Genomic DNA, 19,847 nt, shown 5'->3' on the forward strand with positions numbered 1-19,847 from the left:
GGTGATGATGGTTGCACAATAATGTCACAGAACTGTACACTTACAATGGTGAAATGGTAAATTGTTGTTATGTATATTTTACCACAACTAAAAAACAAACAATAAGTCTCTCTACCACCCATTTGTGAGATTCTGGGTCTTAGTTAAATCTTATGGAGAAAGTCAATATGTTTTTAGCAGGCATTGGACCTGAGTTCAGACTGCAAGTTCCAACCAGCCCTCTGCGGGTCTGAGTTCCAGTGTCCGTTCAGTTTTAAAAACCCTGGATGCGCTATTTGGATCTGTTCCACATGTGCACCACCCAGAAGCCAGGCCAGGTCCTGCACCTATACCTCAGGGGCGAGCCAAGGAATTCATCCCTGAAGGGACTACTGTCCCAAGGACGTCCCTCTCCATGCGGAACTTTCCAGCCTTGCCTGGCTAGTCCTCTGGCCAGAAAGCTGGTGCTCAGCAGCTCACTTCCTGTGACTGTGTTCACTGCCAGGAGCAGTGGGAGGGCATGAAGGTAACAGGGCTTTCGCCACCCTGTCTGGACAGCAGCTCCTCCAATGGGGCAGGTGGCTTCCTTCCTGCGGAGTCGAGGTGCCTGCTGGTTGCTGTTGCCGCTGCTGCTACTCCTGTCACAGGATTGCCTGGGTTTGGGGCAGGCGCAAGAAAACAGGACAAAGAAAGACTAGGACATTTCTCCCCACCTCCCTGAGCATTCGCTCTTTTCTTCCCGACACCTTGACCGGAGGGCTGCCCCTAGAGATCTCTGTCCAGCCCTAATGCCCTCTCCGGGGTTAAGGGTTTCAATGAGTTCAGGCCAGGGCATACTAAAGGGAAAAATGGCAAAATGAGGCCATTTCAGTGGTACTTCAAATCCTGGTCTTCTTCTTCATTGCTTCCACTATTATTGGCTTCTCAGGCAGCTAAACCATGCATTCTGTCAGGTGAGACAGCTGCCTCCTTTGCCTAATCTTAAGCCTGGCTCTGACGGTGGCATTGAACAAAGGGCTCCATCCACCCACTCCCATTCCCTATTCATCCATCCATTTCTTCTGTGAATGGGCCTTGATCACCTACTATGTACCCCACGTTATAAGGGTTAGAGAAACAGCCCACCTTGAAGGCACTCAGAACACAGTTCCCATGTGAGGCACAAATTCCTGGATTTCACCCTGGCTTTCCCTCCTCTCTGTTCATGCTCACAGGAGATCTATGAAAAGTGAGTGGGCTTTCTTGCTTCCTTGAAAACGCAGGTCTGCGTGTGAGCTCGAAACCATCCTCACATATGAGCTCTGTGGGTGTGGCTGAAGGCTTTGGAAAGAGCCATATTTTCAAACACACCAGTTTGTGGTTTTTGAAAGAACAGAAAGCAAAAACCATAACATCTTGCAGGATTACTTTCTGCGGAAGGCCAATTGATGCGACATCTGAAAATAATCAAATAAGTGTCTTGTTTTCAGCCTGCAAATGACTTTGTGAAACTTTGGAAGGAAATTCTCCACTTAAGTAAAATAAGAAAAATTGAAATTGAAATCACGAGGAAGAACAAAGACGGGGAATTATGAGAGTGCTTTGAATTGTTAATAGCATTTAGATCTGTAAAAATGAATCTCTCTAAAAACCTGGAAGTGGCCTAATAATTTTAAATCACCTCACACAGCACATGCCCCAAACCCTGATAACCTCCAAATTCAATTGCTTATGACCATTTTTTGGAGCATCCCAAAAACTTGAACTTGCCATCCACAATGAACAGAACTCTGGATTTAAAATTATTGAAGCCTTTGATATTTTTTTTCTTCCCTCTAAGCTCTCACATTTAGAGAGAAGTCTAGGTGCAGTCTAACCCCAGCAGATCAAAATATATTGAACTGATTTTTTTTTAAATGTTATCAGCCAAGCAAACAGAAGTTGAACTCAACACTGTGATGAAGAGAGTAAAGAAGGGCAAAGCAAAGGCTGAAGGTGGGCTGCAAGTCTCAAAGTCGAAGCAAAGTCTGCACCTGAAGATAAAAAGTCTGCTGGCCAAGGTAAGACAAATTTAAGGCACATTGGTGAGGATAATCTGAGGTAAATGAAATTAAATGTCATCAAAAACCTGGGCTCAGATAAAGAGAGACTGGAGTAAAGAGAAACTTCCTTCTAGCTTCAGTGGTTAGGGGGTGACTCAGAGTTCCTACAGCATTTCATTAATAGTCAAGTCAAGTGTTACTAATACCCCGTGTGAATGACAGACCGTTGTAGTTTGCGAATTTCTGGTTTCTAATGATGCATTTGAGCTTTATTTTTTACAGCTGTCCTTGTCTTAATCCTTTATTTTTTTCTCCCCTGGGTTGAATGGTTTCTAGTTACATATCAGCATTTTAACCAGCATGTGGCCTGTCAGGGAGCACATCGCTTCCGATGGTTATGACAGTTGGGTCGCCACTAGTTCTCTGGCAGGACAGGTGCTCCTGAGAAGAGCACAGCAAACTCCCCAGTACGGCTGGAAGCTGGAACGTGGCCGCGCAGGACCAGGGCGCACGCTAGCAATCTAACCAAATGTCTTTTGCAAACAGCAGCTCAATGAGGATTCCTGCCACGAGGCAAAATGCTTGGAAAGTTCCTCTGCACTGGCATCACTGGGTTTGGGGTCAGCATGCGAGAATCGGGACTCATTATGCTCCTACCATGCCAACTTGGTGCAATTAGCCCAACACGATCATTTCCCGAAGCCATATGTTGATCTTTAGAGGAGGGAAGGCTTTCTATGCCTGATGGCTCTGAGCTCTGACTGGCACGTCCCAGCTTCGAGCAAATTTCTGTAAATCAAGATAACACACCCAGCAATCAAAGATGAGGTAGGACAGCCAGCCCGGAGAGAGGCAGGAAACTTAGAGCATAGCGCTGTGTACTTGTTGACGGTTGCAGCGAGTTGGTTTTCTTTTCTTTTCTTTCTTTCTTTTTTTTTTTTTTCAAGGTTTCAGAGAAAGGTCAAGGGGGCACCACTGTATGCAAGGCTGTACCTCCCCCTGCCCCCCTAATAAAATCAATGGAAGGACCTAGAACACAATAAGTTATGTTCCAGGGCTGCGTGGCCTGTATTCCCATTGGAGACCTATCAGTGTGAACTAGCACTGTTGGGAAATCTCTTCCGCTAGCCCTGTTAATCAATACCTCTGTTCATTATGCCTCTCTGATGAATATGGGTAATGATTGGGTGCCCGAGAGTCAGGTGACTAAAAATAACTGTGCCTTATTGAGGATCGATACATTTCCCCCCCAGTATTACTTCAGGCGATTCAATATTCTCAGCCGCCCCTCCGGAGCCCCCACCAATGCGATCCTCTCTGGTCTTCATTGATAGATCAGCTTCATCCTCAGAGCAGCTTTATTAAATTAGTAGCACTTAATCTACTGTCATATTGTCAACTGACACGGGGCAAACTAGCAGTCGGCAAGCCTTCCCGTGATTCAGGAGAGCCACTGGCCACAACCCAGGCAGTTTTGATTCGCTTTGTGCTAAAAGCTCTCTTCATGGGGGCCGCTTTGCTAAACAGGAGGATTTCCACCATTTAATAACATTTAAAACAATTTTTTTTAAGAAGAAGCTGTTTGTGGCAGATCTTGCCTATTACAGATGTGTTATGACAGATGAAAAGATCATAATTGTGCTTGGGTTCCCTGCAGGAGTGCGTTAATGCTTCCACGACATTTAATCACCACGTCTCAACGGAAGTAGACTTCCTTAAAGTGGTTAAACCTTTCATTTCTTTGCCCTCACCCCAAAACCTGTCTGTGGGTGCTCAGAGGAAATCAAGGAGACCCCATCAAGCCTTGGTGGCTGGCACCCCTGCTGCCTTGGGAGCGGCCCTCAGTCAGTGGCACTTCAGCTGGCTGGACAGCGCCTGGCCGCAGGCCTGATGAGAGCCCAGCAGGTACAAGCAGTCTGCCTAGCCCCGTGTTGGCCAAAGGCCTGGGACCAGGGGGCTGCTATAGTGTCTGGGGAGCTCATTTCCCTAGTTATAGGCCAGAGGAGATCGCAGAGTGGGTGGTACAAGCTGGGGAAATGGGCAAATCTGGCTCCAGGAATGAATAGAAAATACTCAACCGGAAGGGAGACTCCTCATAGTTTGGGTTAGCCTAGTTTTCAGCGAGCATTGATTTAAGAGGTGAGGGTAATTATACACACTGCTGAGTCCAAAGCACCTTCTATATACTTTTCCCCACTGTCCCTCAAGCAGTATGACAGAAGGAGGAAATGTCGCCAATGATGACATCTTTCCATCTGCTAGTTTTATTTCTGGATTATAACAAGCACAATCTGCAGAAAACCACTGCCAAGAGGAAGAATATAAACTGAAACACAAGCATTCAGTCTGAATATATATATTCAGACTGAATGCTTGTGTTTCAGTTTATATATGCATATATATATATATATATATATATATATATATATATATATATATATGTATATATATATATATATAGTCATCATTCTGTTGGCTGCTATCCACAAATTTCACAGGGTGGGGGAAGGAAGAAAATCTATTTGCAGAAAGCTGAGGTGCAAAGTTACCTAGTTCTTCCTCTAGTCTTCCTTTCCTTAGAAGAACTTAGGCAAAGGCTTTGGGGAAAAGGAATTCTGCAGAGACAGAAAAGGCATCCCCACCGCATGGATAGCTTTGGTGAGGACAGACTCAGGTCAGTGTTTGCCGGGCTCCGTCAGGACTGGCTGGGATCTTGGTAGGTCTGACTCAGCTTCGCCGTCTGAGCAATAGCCGCGTTTGATCTTCCTAAGAAGTGTATTAAATAAACCAGGATTCAGTCTGGATAGGAGATCGACTGAGCTATCCAGCAAGTGTGCTTAAATAGGGTGAATTATGATGGGAGCTGACGCGGGTCTAGGTGTATTTTGGAAAGATCTATTGGAGTTTGTTGAGGTTTCTTCAAATCAAGACGGGAAGAAGAGGTCAGTGACTGATAAATCTTTAATATAAAAATTGTACAAGAATTTTGATACAAATTACAAGAGGTATTTGGACAAAATATGAATAAAATTCCATTTACATCCCCAAACCCTTATGCATCTTATGCAAAAGACATACTGTAGACAGTTATAGTACAGAAAATACAACAAAGGATATAGCAAATAAAAAACTTTTAATTCCCTTAGACTACTAATAAAAACAAACCAAAAAGCAGAACAAAACAAAACAAAAACCAAACCCTTGTTCAAGGTACATACAGTATTCATGAAGCTACCAACGTCACGATTATGAGATCAGGGTAATGCAAGCTGTCCCCCTCCCTCAGTGCACCTACCTTTCATAGCACAGACTTTGGTTCTGCGACAGACTTAGCAGAAGAGACTGGTTTGATGCAGATGAGAACAACATAAACAAAAAAGCAGACACCCCCAAACTCGGGGGGAGGGAGAAGACATATCTTGGTGAAAATTCCTTTTCCTCAAGATATTTCAATTCCCTTTGGGCACTTTTGCTATCAGATATGCAGGCTGAATCAATACTTTTGTTATTGGGTTTGGAGTGGAGAAGGAAGTTGTGTGTGTTCTCCCAATATGTGAGGGATCTTGGTAGCTCCTAAAAGGACTGGTCCCTAATCAGCAGTGGAGAACAGAGAGTTTTCTTCCCCAAGGCCCCAGCTCGACTCCATCTTTGAGGAAAGGCCCAGGTGGCCTCAGACCAAAGTCTTCTCCTGGTTTCTCGACCTTCCTCCTTTCTGACCTCCAAGTACCCAGGTTAGCATGCCTGCACGTTTCATACTGGCTCTGGTAGGAAAATGGTAAGCTTTCTCTGCAGGGCAGCTGAACCAAAGTTTGCTAAGGAAAGCAAGTGCACCATATATTATTATAAATCTTCGATAGTCATGTCAGGTTAATATATAATACTAGTTATTTAATTCACTCATTCACTTAATTCACGTTATGTAAACCCTGGGCAGGGTAGAACACACAAATGTTTCCAAAGGGATCAAAATCAGGATGAAAGAGTGTTCTACCTTCTTGCTTCAGAAAAGACTATTTTTAAGGGGGCGGGTGAGATCACAAGAAGAGCAAAGGGCAGGAGTGGGAAGATAATGGAACAGTCAGGGGAGATTAAGATAGGCAATGAGAGGAATGGATTACTCTGTACAAAGACATGCAAAAACGCTCCAAATTGAGTACTAGATGAAAAAAAAATAAACAATCAACCTTGGTTTATACATCTCAAGTGAACCTATTAACTCAGCACATTGTCTGGGAGTTCAAGAGCATCGTACCTCATGAATCAATGCTTCTCACAGCTACAGCACTATTCACAGGCGGGCGGGAGGTGCTTTGTCTTCTCACATGGAAAAGGCAGGCAGCGGGGCTCCCACAGAAATAGTGCCAGGGCAGGTCACCTCGCAGGGGGACTACCAAGAGGGCTGGGGTTTCTTCCCCCTCTTTTGGAAAATGTTTCCAGGGCCAGGTGAGTGGAGCTCTCTCACACCTCCAGGGTCTCCCCCGAGTCACCTCTCAGTCCTCGCATTCCATAACAGAAGTGGGCAGAGCCAGTTTAATAATAGATTGATTTGCCGTCTTAATTGTGCATTATTTCAACATCACGTTTGGCAACAGGAAGCCTTATATAAAGTCTTGGTATAGCACTTAGATACTCTCTCTTCAAGAAATATATTTTTATACTATCTACTTCTCTCCATTTTTGTTAAAATACCCTTTTCTGCTCTTCCTTCTCTTCAAAGATTCTTTTTTTTTTTAAATGAAGCTAAAAAAAAAACAAGCATTGAAAAAATTAGAAATGTCCTTAAGCATCCCTGTTATTTAAAGGGGAAAATGCTAATAATATAAGTTAGCAGAATCTGTGCAATTTTGGCAACTGAGTTTTTAATTAAAGATTCTAGTAAGATGTTTGAGAAATGATTGTGACATATACAAACTGGAGGAACTTAAAAAACATCAAGTCAACTGCTTTTCTCTGACCCCAAGAATCCTTGCTCAAAGTGCGTTTCTTCCCAGTGCTGAGACTGGTTAATGAAATGATTTAGCACAGGTTTGTCAAATTAGACCTGTTACGTTGTCTATCTCTAAAGCTGCTGCTTTTCTCTTTCCATAAGTTCCCATCAGAGACGACACATGCATGTGTCTTATTTGTTTGACAAATATATTTGAAATGTGACTGCTGAAGCAGGGGTCAGCAGCTTGTGTCAGAGCTGCTGCCAGAGAGTGGGAAGGATGCATGGAGTCCCCAAGTTCCATACGGACACTCATAAACAGACCTTGCACTCACTGACTAGCCACTTTCTAACCATCATTTAAGTAGTTCAATATAACAACAAAAATAGCAGCTGATACCTACAGGTTATTTGGGCTCAAGGTAGTTTAAAATATATCATTTTCACATGCTCTTCCTTGGTAACTTTTGTCTCCTCGTCACTTGATTTTGTAAAGCTCCCTGTGCTCATACTTCGGAAAATTCTCCTACAGTGGAGAATTTAACTTTTACATATAGGGTAGTGCCTGTTTTAGTGACGAAAGTCAAAATGCGCCCCCTCCTTTCTTTCCAGATTGTCAGTCCAGTTTAATAAAATGCAGGTTAATCTGTCATGTTACACTATGGACTTGGGGTTATCATTCAGAGACACATGTATACATTTAGACCAATGGGTGGATGACAAAGCCAAAAAAAAAAGAAATTTTCTTTTTTTTTACAACCATACACCAATTTGTTTACAACATGTGAAGATTTTGAAGGGGAAGAAAACTATTTTAATGCTTGCTGTACAGAATATGGGGGGCAATATAATCCTGCTTATGCCCCTGACTTGTGGGAAATTTTGCTCTACTTATAAGGCCACACCCAGGACTCCCAAATGGATGGGCATGCAATTGCAATACTTAAGTTCCAAAGATGCAAAGAATGCTGTCACAGCCAGCGTCTCTCGACTGACCCTTTATTTAAGAAGTCATCGTGTTACTGTCCACTTAATAGCTGGGGAGGGCATCTAGAGGCAGCCCTGAGCTTACCAAAGATGCAGTTTAGTAGGTGTGTGTATGAGTTTGTATAGTGGGTGGGGAGGGGGAGGCTGCGGGGCAGGGGGAGAGAGAGAGAGAGAGAGAGAGAGAGAGAGAGAGAGAGAGAGAGAGAGAGAGAGAGAGAGAGAGAGAGAGAGGCTGATTGTGAATGTGTGTGCATCAGGGAACTCAGTGGGAAAGCCTAGCCCTGGTACTCAATTTCCCCTTCACAAGGGATAAACAGGCAATTACGCATCCTTTTATATTTGATGGCCAAGTGCTGAACTGGAAAGCACACTATTAGTTTGTGTCCCTTCAGGGCCAGGGCAATAAGTAGCCAGGAGAGCTGGGGCTGATGCAGAGAGGGTGTTGTCTGCTGTTAGTGTGACAGTCTTGTCAGCAGCGTTCACATTACTGGAAGGTAATAAAGTGACAAGTAAGTTATTAGAAAGATATGAGGTGAAATTGAACTGAAGCGTCTCGGCCCAGGCTTTTCCCTTTCCTCTTTTGTAATGGTCCACTATTTGTTACAAACTGAACCTTGTCTTGATACTCTATATAAAAAAGATTTTTTTTGTGTGTAATAAAGGTCAAATGAATTTACAACAATGCTTTAGAGAAGAATAAAGGTAGTTTTACGACAACTGTAGTATAGTTGCTTCAAAAATATATATATAGCATTATAATGAACAATCATGCTGATCCAATTCAGTGTACTTGTAAAAATGCTTAATTTTTATTAACCCCGTTATTAGGCATTTGGATTTTTCAACAAATGCCAAAGAGTCAGTACTGATATCCAAGCATTGCCGGATGGCGATAAGTATCATTTTGTGCAAGATGTGAGAAGAAAGGATGATAGAAGGACACAGAATGGATGCGTGTCTGGGCAAGAGTGGTGGTAAATTATTTCACTGGTCAATTTTACAGCTGGGTTTACACAACGCTAATTGAAAATTACCATTTACGGTGAGCAATTCTCTAACTGTAGGAAATAGGAAAATGAGTCTGGGACAGGTAAGATGTGGCCTTAGTACTAACGTGAGCAAGACTACCACACGTGGTTTAGCTTTGAGGGAAAAGAGGAAAACAGAGAAGTTACTTCGGTGCTTCATCGGAAGGTAAATAAGCTCACATTTTGACCAAGAAAACTTGAGCCAAGTAGTATTACAATCATGGCTATGGGCGTGAGCAAATGTAATGATGGAGAAAGAACAGATCCAGACTGGCGACCACTCACCACGGTCAGAGCTCAGTTTGACCACTGGCCTTTGCAATAACCCGGGTGACCCACCACATCTTTCTGCTTCCTCAGGGACTCCAGCATCACTTCCCACTCCGAGAAAAAAGAAGAAAGGAACTTGAGCTATTATTGCCTGCAGCTGTCCTTGCTTCCCTCCTCCTTCCTCAGACTGGGGTTCAGTGACACCCCGTCATGGGGAGCCCTGCAGGGCACTATATCACCATGCTGTCACCCACTGCTGCAGACTTTGCTCTTGAACAAACACTTCCAGTGCATCAACAATTGTCTTTGCTAGTGACTCCCAAGCAGGGCAGGTACCACCAATCCTCTACTTAGCATCCCTTTCTCATTTGGCTTTTGAAAAAGCTATGATTCCTTCCAGTCTTTTTGGCACCTGCCTTTTATTGTCCTCCTCACTCACTGAGAACCCATCTCACTAAAAAAAAAAAAAAAAAGAAAAAGAAAAGAGAGGGAAAAAGAAAATCCCTTAATATAAATATTCCAAGTTTGGGAGAATGTATGATTTTTTAAAATGATATTTGTTAGTCATCATTTTAAAAAGGGAAGTTCTTAAGGGGTGTTGATAGGAAGAACATAAGTTTCTTCTGGATGATTTGTTTCTTTTTGATAGCAGATGTAGCGTGTCTTATTACAGTTGAATTTTATTTACACTATTAGTCAATCTAACTCAACACTAGAGACCTAGGACAAGTTAGGACGCTCAGGTCCACTGTTAGCAGTTAGCAGCACGTCCATCTCAATCTGGTCACAGGTTTCTTTATGTTCTAATTGCCAAGGGCCCCCATTCTCATTTGCTTGGCTCACATCTGGGGTGTGTACAGAGGAGGGGGAACAAAAGGTCACATTTATTTTATTTGGTGGGGACCTAATGCATGGTTTCTCCTGAGTAAAATGAGAAGAAAGCTGCTGGAACAGCCCATTCTTGATATAGTCAAAGGCTTTTCCTTTCTTTTCTCTCTCTCTCTCTCTCTCTCCTGAAGAGCAATGAATACACTAATGGGGCTGTTAACCAGTTAAGTGCCTTTCTCCTCTTACTGGAAGGGCCTGGAAATTCAAGACCAAAGGAATCACACTACAAGGACAGTGGCACCACTGTGCTAAAAAATAGTTTCAAAAAAAGACGTCTGTCATGTTGAGAAGGAAAAGATGAACACCTCTAAACCTTTAAAAGGCATCAGGCTGAATTGGGTGGCTGGACTAAGATTTGAAATGCGTTGCATTGGGTTGAATTATTTCCATACAATTAATAACAGAACAAAGAGTGTCAAGCATTTGATCACACTTTTAAAACAAAATGAGTTATTACCTATCCTTCTTCCTGCTCTTCGTCGTTCCCTCCATAGCATGCAGATATTCCCTAAAGAGGATTAAATCTTTCTGGTATTTACAAAAACGTAGTTTAAAATGATCAAAACAGTACCTTTCAACATCAGCTAGTGGACATGCACGTTAATAATACTGCCTAATTTTGCGCCGGTGACAAAACTCTGGTTAAAATCAATCAAATGGGGAAAAGCCGCTTGGATGAAAATCAGCATCACCATTAATTTCCAGCCAGCATAGAATGGATGCAGCTAGAGAGAAAATATTTCACCATAGGAATCTCCCGTGAAAAAAAATAAATGAGTAGGAGCAGGCAAAGATGAAGGGCTCGATGATTAAAATGCTGATCTCTTTATCGTTCCTGTTTGCAAATAAGCTGTGGGAATCACCATCTTAACTAGACTTGTAGTTAAGTCAAAACACCACTCAGGCAGACACCCAAGAACAACCAACACTTCAGGACTAAAAGCATTGGACGTGTCATGAGTTTACCTGTTACATATCACTTCTAGCCACTCCCCCTGCTGCTCTTAAGCAAATAGGCTTTGTATTGGAAAATGTCATTCACCCATTTAGAAGGCCACCATTACATTTGGGCACACGAGGCACAAAAGTAGTAGCAAACAGGGGAGATACTTAATAAGGGCAGGTTGTCCAGGATTCATTGCCATTTCTCTGACAAAATGCAGGTGAACACACGCAAGTTTCGGAGCAGGGGAAATGCTGCTTTGAGAATCTCACTGCTTGCGGGCTTGTTCTAACTGGCTATCCACATTAGCCCCGTTTGTGGCAAGGAACAAACATGAGTTCTTCAGCCTGTGCTGATGTGACCTGCTGACAGCCATGCCATTCACTCACTAGGGCTATCTGACCTTTTAATTGACATTAAACAGACTAAACATTGATTCTGTACAAGATGCATTCAAATAGCTCAACCAAGAGAGTAACTTTAAAAAAAATTACTGACATGAAAATGTGCTTTTTTTCATAAAACTGGGTGTAATTCTGTCTACGCACATCCCCAAAACTAGTGTATCTATAATCTTTTGTTGGGATACTAAAAATAGTTTTTCCACCCCTTTTTGAATCAAGTCACTTGGTAATGGGGCAACAGCGCGACACAGAGAACGCTAAGAGGACCAAACTGTTTGCAAACAAACTTTCATTATTCTAGTTCAGTCTTTCACAAACATACTGTACAGAGTCTTATATGGTATAAAACAAAGGAAAACATCTCTGTCTATTCAATTTAACACAACACCAAAATAAAGCAAGTAAGACTTTGGGGAATTCAAAGGTACAAGAAAACAAAAATGGTTATTACTAATTCCTCAGCTTTTTACCGTAAACATTTGTCATTTAAGAGACATAGTGTTTAATAAGGTTTCGTTTGTACTGCAAGTACTTTTGGTCTTTCCTCACTGTAGAACAAATGAAGAATTAAATGAACCCCATAGCATCCTCTGAAGGAGATGAAAAGATAAAGCTCCTACACATCTAGCTTATCTTTAAAAATCTATTGTTTCTGAAATTTTCACAAATAAAAACACTGAATCCTCAACTAATGATGCTTATTTTTGGAAACAATAAATACTGTGAGGTACAATAAATCCTATAGGAATAATAACAACAGAAACATATTAACAGTTTCCTTTGGCAAATTTAACGGAAGTGAATGCTGATGTGAACATAGAAAAAATAATTACAAAACATATGAAAAATGGAAATGACATGAAAAATTAAAACAAAGGGGGTATTTCTAACTTTTAGACTGATGAGAAATGTTTGAGGCCATTAAATGCAGAAAAGAAATACATTCTCTTGAAATTATTGTATACTGTTTGACAAAATATTCCTTGTTTATCTTTTTTTCTGTCCCCCTTCACTTAAAAAAAAAAAAGGAGACAACAAAACACAGTCTGCAGTGCACACCCTAATGGTTTTGGCTGCAGACTGAACTTGAGTAAATACCATCATTTAGTCGTATGTTGTGGTAGCTGAGGCTGCCGATGTGGTTAACCAGCTCAGGCAACATGTGTAAACATCGGAAACAAAACAAAACAAAACAAAAAAAGGTTTGGAGTATCGTCTCCCCCCCCCTCTTCCTCACTCTCAATTGCTTGGTTTTAAGCTTGCTTTCATTTCTCTCTGACAAATCGTGTGGGGAAACACAAAACACTAAACAGTGAGAGAACCATGTTTTACATCCCCCCGCCCGATCCCCCCCCTCCTGGCTTTTCAGAAAGGAGTGTTGCTCAGTTTAAGTTCAGCACGTGAGAAGGGCTTCTAAATACGGCTGCTGTCAAATGTCTTTTGATTTTGTCTGTCCAATGGGCCTGAATCATAGTACTGCTAGAGAAGTCGCAACAAATTAGCCAGCTATACAACAGACCAGCCCAGGTCAGACTTTTTCTTTCTTTTCGAAAGGATAACGGTTAGGTCCTTGGAAATGAGTTTTCAATTCTTTTACTGTATTCAGCTTTGTTCCATAGTGAGTAATTTGGGCTTTTGTATCCTGAAATATTATCCTGCCTCTAAAGAATAAATGCCTTGGCTGTTTCACACCACATAATTTTGTTTTCCTTTTATATAACTTAACATAGAAGCAAGAAGGATGCAGTGTTGATTCTAATAACATTCGGCACTTGAAAGAATCACCAAGTGTTGTTTTTTTTTGAAAGCGGTTTTCTGGTGGCCGACAAATTGGCCTGTGGTTATGTTGAGTGACTAATTGTATTTTCTTTTCTGGAAACTTGTGCAAAGTTGGCAGTTTTGTGTTAACACTAATACTTTTGTTTGGCATTTGTGCCCTATACTGACCAGACCATTTTTATACAAGTGAATTTTTTTTTTAAAAAAGACACTTACTTGAAGTATGGCAATAGTTTAAGGATAAAAAAGAAGCATGGATATTACACATCCCCTTGTAGTGTATGAAAAAAAGTGCATGACTGGATTTATGTACTAGTACAGGACATTTTAAAAAATCAGGTCTGTGCTGTAAAGCATGCCAGCACCTCTTTATCACTATATCTAGCAGGTAGTAAAAACAAGACCATGTTTAAAAAAAGAAAATGTGCATTAATGCTAACATAAATGAATAGAGCTAGCCAGCAAACTATTTTTTTCCTGCATATCTAACAGCTGGATGTAACTGTAAAAATTAAACAAAAGAGTTAAACAACATCAATACAATTGTTTTACATCGTTGGCCTCTCAAGGCTAAATATTTACAGGTGAATCTGCCATGCTTTAGTTGAAGATTCTCTCAAAACCTTAAAGTTCACAAAAGACAACTATTAAGAAGTTCCTTTTTTGTTTCTTTTTTTTTATCCCTTTTATTATTTTTTTTGCAGGCAACAGTCATGGGTACAACAAACTGTCTCTTTGGAGAGGACCCAGAATTATTATTCTGTCAAAATTTGGGCTAGTTGCACGCGTTATGTGTGTGTGTGTGTGTGTGTGTTGTGTGTGTATGTATGTGTGTTTAAAGGGTATTTTGTTTTCACCTTCAAATGAAAGATCCCACCCCTTTTCCAAAACTATAAAGGAAAAAACATTTCGAAAGCACCTAGTGTTTATCTTTTTATATCTAAAGAAAACTGTGTGTGTGTGCGTGTGTGTGTGCGTATGGATGTGGAGGCGTACGTGTACACACACACGCGCACACACACACACCCAAGTACACAAGCACACACTGACTATGGCAGTTCAAATGTAGGCCGTCTGGTGAGAGCTGGCATCGGTAGTGTCCATTCTGAGACTAATCTACTGACGTAAAGGGAATGTTTTTGTGGAGATTAGGGTTCTGACTGTGCCGATTTCGGCTTCGCACAGAGGAAAACATCATATTGCAACCGGGGACTTTGCACTTGTGCATTTCTCGCAGATGCACCGTTTTGTAGTGCACTCTCAGGGTCCCCTTGTTGCTGTACATTTTGTGGCAAATGTTGCACATAATCCCACCATTGCTCCCGGACAAGCTGCTGAATATCAGAGACCCTGACACTTCAGCCCCTAGGCTGCCAGGGAGGGCCGGGGCCTCGGCCTTGTGTGCCGACTCCCCACTGTCACTCGCCCCGTCAAGGTCGTCGAGAAGAATCCCCTCGTCACTGCCCGCATCGGATTCTCTGGAGGAATGGATGCTGCTGCTGGACTGGAGGCTGGAGGTGGTGCTGAGGTCCAGGACCATGTAGTCCTCCGCCATGCCTCTCCCGTACCCGTTCAGGTGGGAGTCTTCGGTCCCTGCGGGAGAGGCGGCGTCTTCCCTGACGTCGAGCCCCATGGGGTGCTGGGCTCCATAGATCTTCATCAAAAATTCATCCCGGAGGTCCTTGCTAAGGGAGGGCTGCGATGAGTCCAGGCCCATATCATCGAGTTCTTTGGTCAACAGTTTACGATGCAGATTTATGTTGGCACTGTGTCTAGGAAAACAAGAGGGAAAGGGGGAGGGTGGGTGTGCAGGGAGCGGGACGGGTGAGAAAAAGGAGAGCATTTTAAAATTGATTCAAGCTTTCACAGGCATCAAATAAGCACATTCATTGCTAATTACACCATTATAAAAGCAAACATTCCCCTACATCCTCAGGATTTGGGGAGAAGTGGTGGTGGCAAGTGCAATAAGGGGAGCTTGTCATTAACATAATTTTTATAAGAGAGTAAAACTCTTCAATGGTAGGATGAATGCAAACCCAGGCACCTTTTTCTCATGGATTGTTCTGTTAGCTTTACTATATAGCAGCATCAGCTGCAGAGAATCTCATAGCAGAGATTTTAGAACATATATTAAGTAGGATAAAATAATGGGAACTTTTGCTTGTCCAAACTGAATCATTTCAATTTACCTAAAAACAAAACAAAACCTGTATTCTACAGCAAACACTTTCTTTAGATGTATCAGAAGAAGGATCCATCTTTTAAAAGAGTAAATGGTCCAAACAATTTATACCGGGGGTGCCCAAAAAATGTATACACATGACTTGTATTCATCTTTCTTTTGTTATCGGTATATATTGTGCATTACATTTTTAATATAGTTTTTTCCTTTCTTAAAATGTGTATACATTTTTTTTGGCACCCTATGTATTTAATTTCGCCTCTCTCCTTCCTAAACTTCAAGTTTTAGGTAGGAAAAAAATATTAGCTTAATAGATTGGCAATTTGGAATAGGGTCACAGACTCTAACATAAATCCCTTTTCTCAGAATGATTTGGGATCAGCTAAATTTAATAGTAAAATACATTTATTTTCAGAAGTTGTTGCACTGTAGAGTTAAAAATGTTTTCATTAAGCAATTCAACGCTTAAAATTTAATTCTTCAAAACAAAAAGCTGGAAAACAGATACTGTTTTTTTAAAATAAAACCCACCCACCGTTTTGAAAAAAAAAAAAAAATCACACTAAACAACAGAGAAAACCCAAAGGGACAAAAAGGAAAAAAAAAAAAAAAAGAAAAAACTACACAATACAAAAAAAAATAAAAATCAAGCACAATAATAACATACGGTCCCTGTATTTTAACGACTGGAATCCGTAGTTCTCAGACAAGCAAAACTTTGCTTGAGTAAAAAAAAGACAGGATTTCTCCCAGAGCATCCATAGGGCTGCCATGATTTATAAAGCTGATATGTTGTTATCCATCTGAAAGCACTGCCTTTGTATTTACATCCCCGTTTATTTTCAAAGTGCCCTTGGGCATATACCTCTCTCCACCTGCAAAGGCTCACTTGTTTGACAAGACCTCAATTGGAGGCTACCCTTCCAAAAAATAAACCAGTAAATAAATTACAGATACATAAAAGCTTCTCAATAATGGCAGAAGCTCTACATCTTGGAGAAGTAATTGTGATAATACACATGACCTAGAATGGCCAGTGGGAAGTTCAACAGATGATGAATAAAAAGTATGGAAGACCCAAATGAGTCACCCATTTGGTGACAAGCCTGGCTAGTATTTCTTAGAGGTGGTTGAGAGGTATGTGCCTCAGAGACAAGAAAGGTAAGAAAGACTTCTCCACCTTTCCACACAAGACAATATATAGCACTTGGGGTTTTCAGGGGAAGAGGGGCACAGCCCCCTCACAACTGCACTTAGGAAGGCTGAGCTTACCTTGTGATAATAAGATCAGCTTTCTAATCTTTTGCTAAATCGATCACAAAAGAAAGCAAGAATGAGAGACAGAGAGAGAAAAAGAGAGAAGAGAGAGAGAGAGAGAGAGAGAAAACAAATTCACATTCTAGACATCTGGTTTAAAAAAACTTAAACAATAAAATCGGGATTTAAAATGTTCTGATCACAAAATCATTTTCTGTCATAAGCGATCATCTCATACGCTGTCTTGATGATTTTCAGATCAGCCGCATAATCCAAAAATCATAAACAAAATTAAGAAAAACAAAATTCACAGCATCAGCATCACCCATAAATGAGTCCTACACAGATGCATGCAGTGTGCGGACATGTGAATGATACACAGAAGTTGTCCCCACGGCCCCTGCTCTGACACAGTTGCTCCTCATTTCCTTGGTGTCAGATGGCAGACAACTGCAAGAGCAGGTCGCTAAGCAGAGTGCAGGAAAGGCCTACTGCGAAGTCTGTACCCTGACATGGGGGTATGACACCACCAGAATTATTATAAGAATGTGGAAATAGAGTTACACTAGAGTACTGTGAGTGTTGATAAAACAATCTGCCAACCATAAGCAGCTCATGAAATCCTATCCCTCTGTATTTATTATTTTTAACACCCTTCCTGTTTTCTTAATTTCATGAGCACACATTTTGTGATGACTGCAGTCTAGAACTCTGTATTGCTTCTCACACATCTGCAGTTACCACTTCCTAGATTCACTGCTGAGCAAACAGCAGCCAGATACACAGTAGTCACATCAACACACACTGAATAAAGAATAAATTAACATTGACAAAAGGACACACTGATCACCCAGATGGACACATCTTTCCTAAAATGACTTGTGAAATTACACATCTCCACTGATATGTTACCAGGAAGAGATGTTTCTCTTCATTTCTCACTTACAGCAATAGAAATCTGTAATCTAATTAGATGATGTACCAGCCCTCAATATCTGTCAACCAAACGATGTGCAGAAATGTGTAGACCAGCTCTGGCACTCTGTTCAACAGTGTCCCTTTTCCGCTGTCAGCAGTACTGTTGGCCTCTGCTAATATAATTACATTGACTTTTATTCAATTAAGTGCCATCCTTCGCTTTAAAAAAAAAAGCTCCTTTATCAATTGATTCAGGTGTAATGCAATAATAAAGATGAACTCATGGCAGTGCATTAGCTCTGCTGTTCATAACTTCAGTACACGGGTTCATTCATGGTAGTCGATTTCCATTATGCAACCACAGTTCAAGAGAATTGATTCTTTTATGTTCATTTCTTCATCTATTTCATTTTTGTTTAATAATCCTCCTAAATACTATATGCAAAACACTTGAAGTGGGGATGGGAAGGATGGGCTGTGGAAAGCCTTTTGGTTAGTCTCCTGATAGTGGGCTTTCAGATTTTCTAACAAATGTACACAGTATTACTAGGACAGTAAGAGGAGAAGCAAGAGAAGGAGGGAAAAAATGAGAAATTCTTTAGCGAGTACTGATACTGTCCCTCATGAGTTTAGGTTCAGCCTCCACAGAACCGACAAAAGGAGGAAATTGATTTCGACAAAGACCTACTGTCGGACTCTGGAATCAGTCAATCCAAATCATCAGCTGTTATAAAACACTGTCCTCATAAGGAATGATACAAAGACCAAGGGTTGATAGCAACTTACAAGTGTATTTGGATCAGAAAACTGGAGAGATAAAAAGAAAGGGAAGATAGAAGAGATGCAGAAAGAACTCATGCCTACTGACTCTCAGATGTACAGAGAAGAAGATCCTAAAACGGGAGGAAGACAGAGAGTGCTAGACGTAGGAAGGACCCCCTAGAAGAGGAAGCAATACACAGGTGTATGTGATAAGTGGGAGAAGGAATCCATGAAGGAACCAATTTTGAGACAGAGAGCGAGAGACAGAGACAGAGACAGAGACAGAGACAGAGAGAGAGAGAGAGAGAGAGAGAGAGAGAGAGAGAGAGAGTTTTTCTAGAAAATAGACTCGGTGTTTTGACTATCTCCAGAAAAGAGGAATAATCATTAACACAAATCTAGACTGTACTAGAACTCATATTTTATAAGAACATCAACAGTGTATGAAAGCTGTTTTTATTTGCTTTGATTCAGCAGGCAATAGCGGCATGTAGAGGCAAATTCCTCTCACAGGAAAAGAAAAAAATGACTAGGCTAGAGAGAGAAGATGAGTCCTAAGTAGAAAGGGTAAAGACGGGGTCTTACTAGGGATCTGGTCTGAATGAGCATAGTAGGACTTATTAAGAGAGTAGTCCACAAGTTAGCCCCAAGATGCTGACTTTTAAGAACACCAACTATATCTGATTCAACCTCCAGCCTCCTGCAGTAAAGTAGACTGCTTTACACATATGAGATACTTAAAAGTACATTTATTTGCTTTCAATCAATAATATGCATGAGTCTCAAGAAGCTTTTCCCAAAATACACTGTAGAAGGGAAAACAATGATCCCAAGATTGGGAAGCTTTAACAGAAGACTATTCAAGCAAACACAGTGGTGACACAGCAGAGGGTTATTCTGACCCTACTAATAATACCCCAGTGCGGTGTGCAAGGAAATGCTATATAATTAGGGCATGAAACAGTCCTATACTTTGGGTTATGCTTGGAATTACAAACGTTTCCTCTGACCCTCCACACTCTTTCCTGCACCTTCCATACTGTGAGCTTACCAAAATTCTCTTGAAGACTAAGATCACCCTTAAAAGCAAAAACTAATGAAGCCTACATTATATAGGAGAGGTCACAGCACCAAACTTACTTTTTGAAATGCGAAGTGGATGTACTCTAACTGGACTAAAGCAGATTACCAGTCTTTTGCTGTTTCTAGATCAATGATATCTCAGTTAAAAAAAAAAAGAAGAAATCTCTATCATGCAACCAAAGAAGATATGAAATTCATCAAACACAGTCAAGTAAATGCAAGTGCCCTTTAGCGAGAAAGTACATCCTGACTCGGGCTTTCCTTTTCTTACATCTCCCTTTCCAAACTTGTTCCAATGCCCACTTCAACTTAATGCAATGTTTAACCCATAAAAATGAAAATTAAAAACATCTAAATTAAAAAGTGTTTGGAGGTTTCAACTTTGAGATACAAGGAAGGAACTTCAAAAAAAGGAG

General features: G+C 41.1%; 1 protein-coding gene across 11 annotated transcripts in view; it reads right to left on the bottom strand.

Annotated features, from left to right (window-relative positions):
• Positions 1–4,943: 4,943 nt before the first annotated feature.
• BNC2 (basonuclin zinc finger protein 2) overlaps positions 4,944–19,847 on the bottom strand; it is a 414,097-nt gene continuing 399,193 nt past the window's right edge. For 6 of the 11 annotated variants that reach the window (XM_019739200.3, XM_074330349.2, XM_019739202.3 and 3 more), the window contains one exon: positions 4,944–14,998. In XM_019739200.3, the coding sequence (XP_019594759.1) occupies positions 14,338–14,998 (661 nt within the window). In that variant the 3' untranslated portion in view covers positions 4,944–14,337. Of the gene's footprint in view, positions 14,999–16,683; positions 16,718–19,847 lie in introns of all 11 variants that reach the window. The other 5 variants (XM_074330352.2, XM_088793667.1, XM_088793668.1 and 2 more) reach the window with 4 other exon arrangements.

Source organism: Rhinolophus sinicus, chromosome 16, assembly GCF_057876585.1.
Source record: "Rhinolophus sinicus isolate RSI-liver-muscle chromosome 16, RSI-T2T, whole genome shotgun sequence".
In the NCBI taxonomy this organism is placed as follows: Eukaryota; Metazoa; Chordata; class Mammalia; order Chiroptera; family Rhinolophidae; genus Rhinolophus; species Rhinolophus sinicus.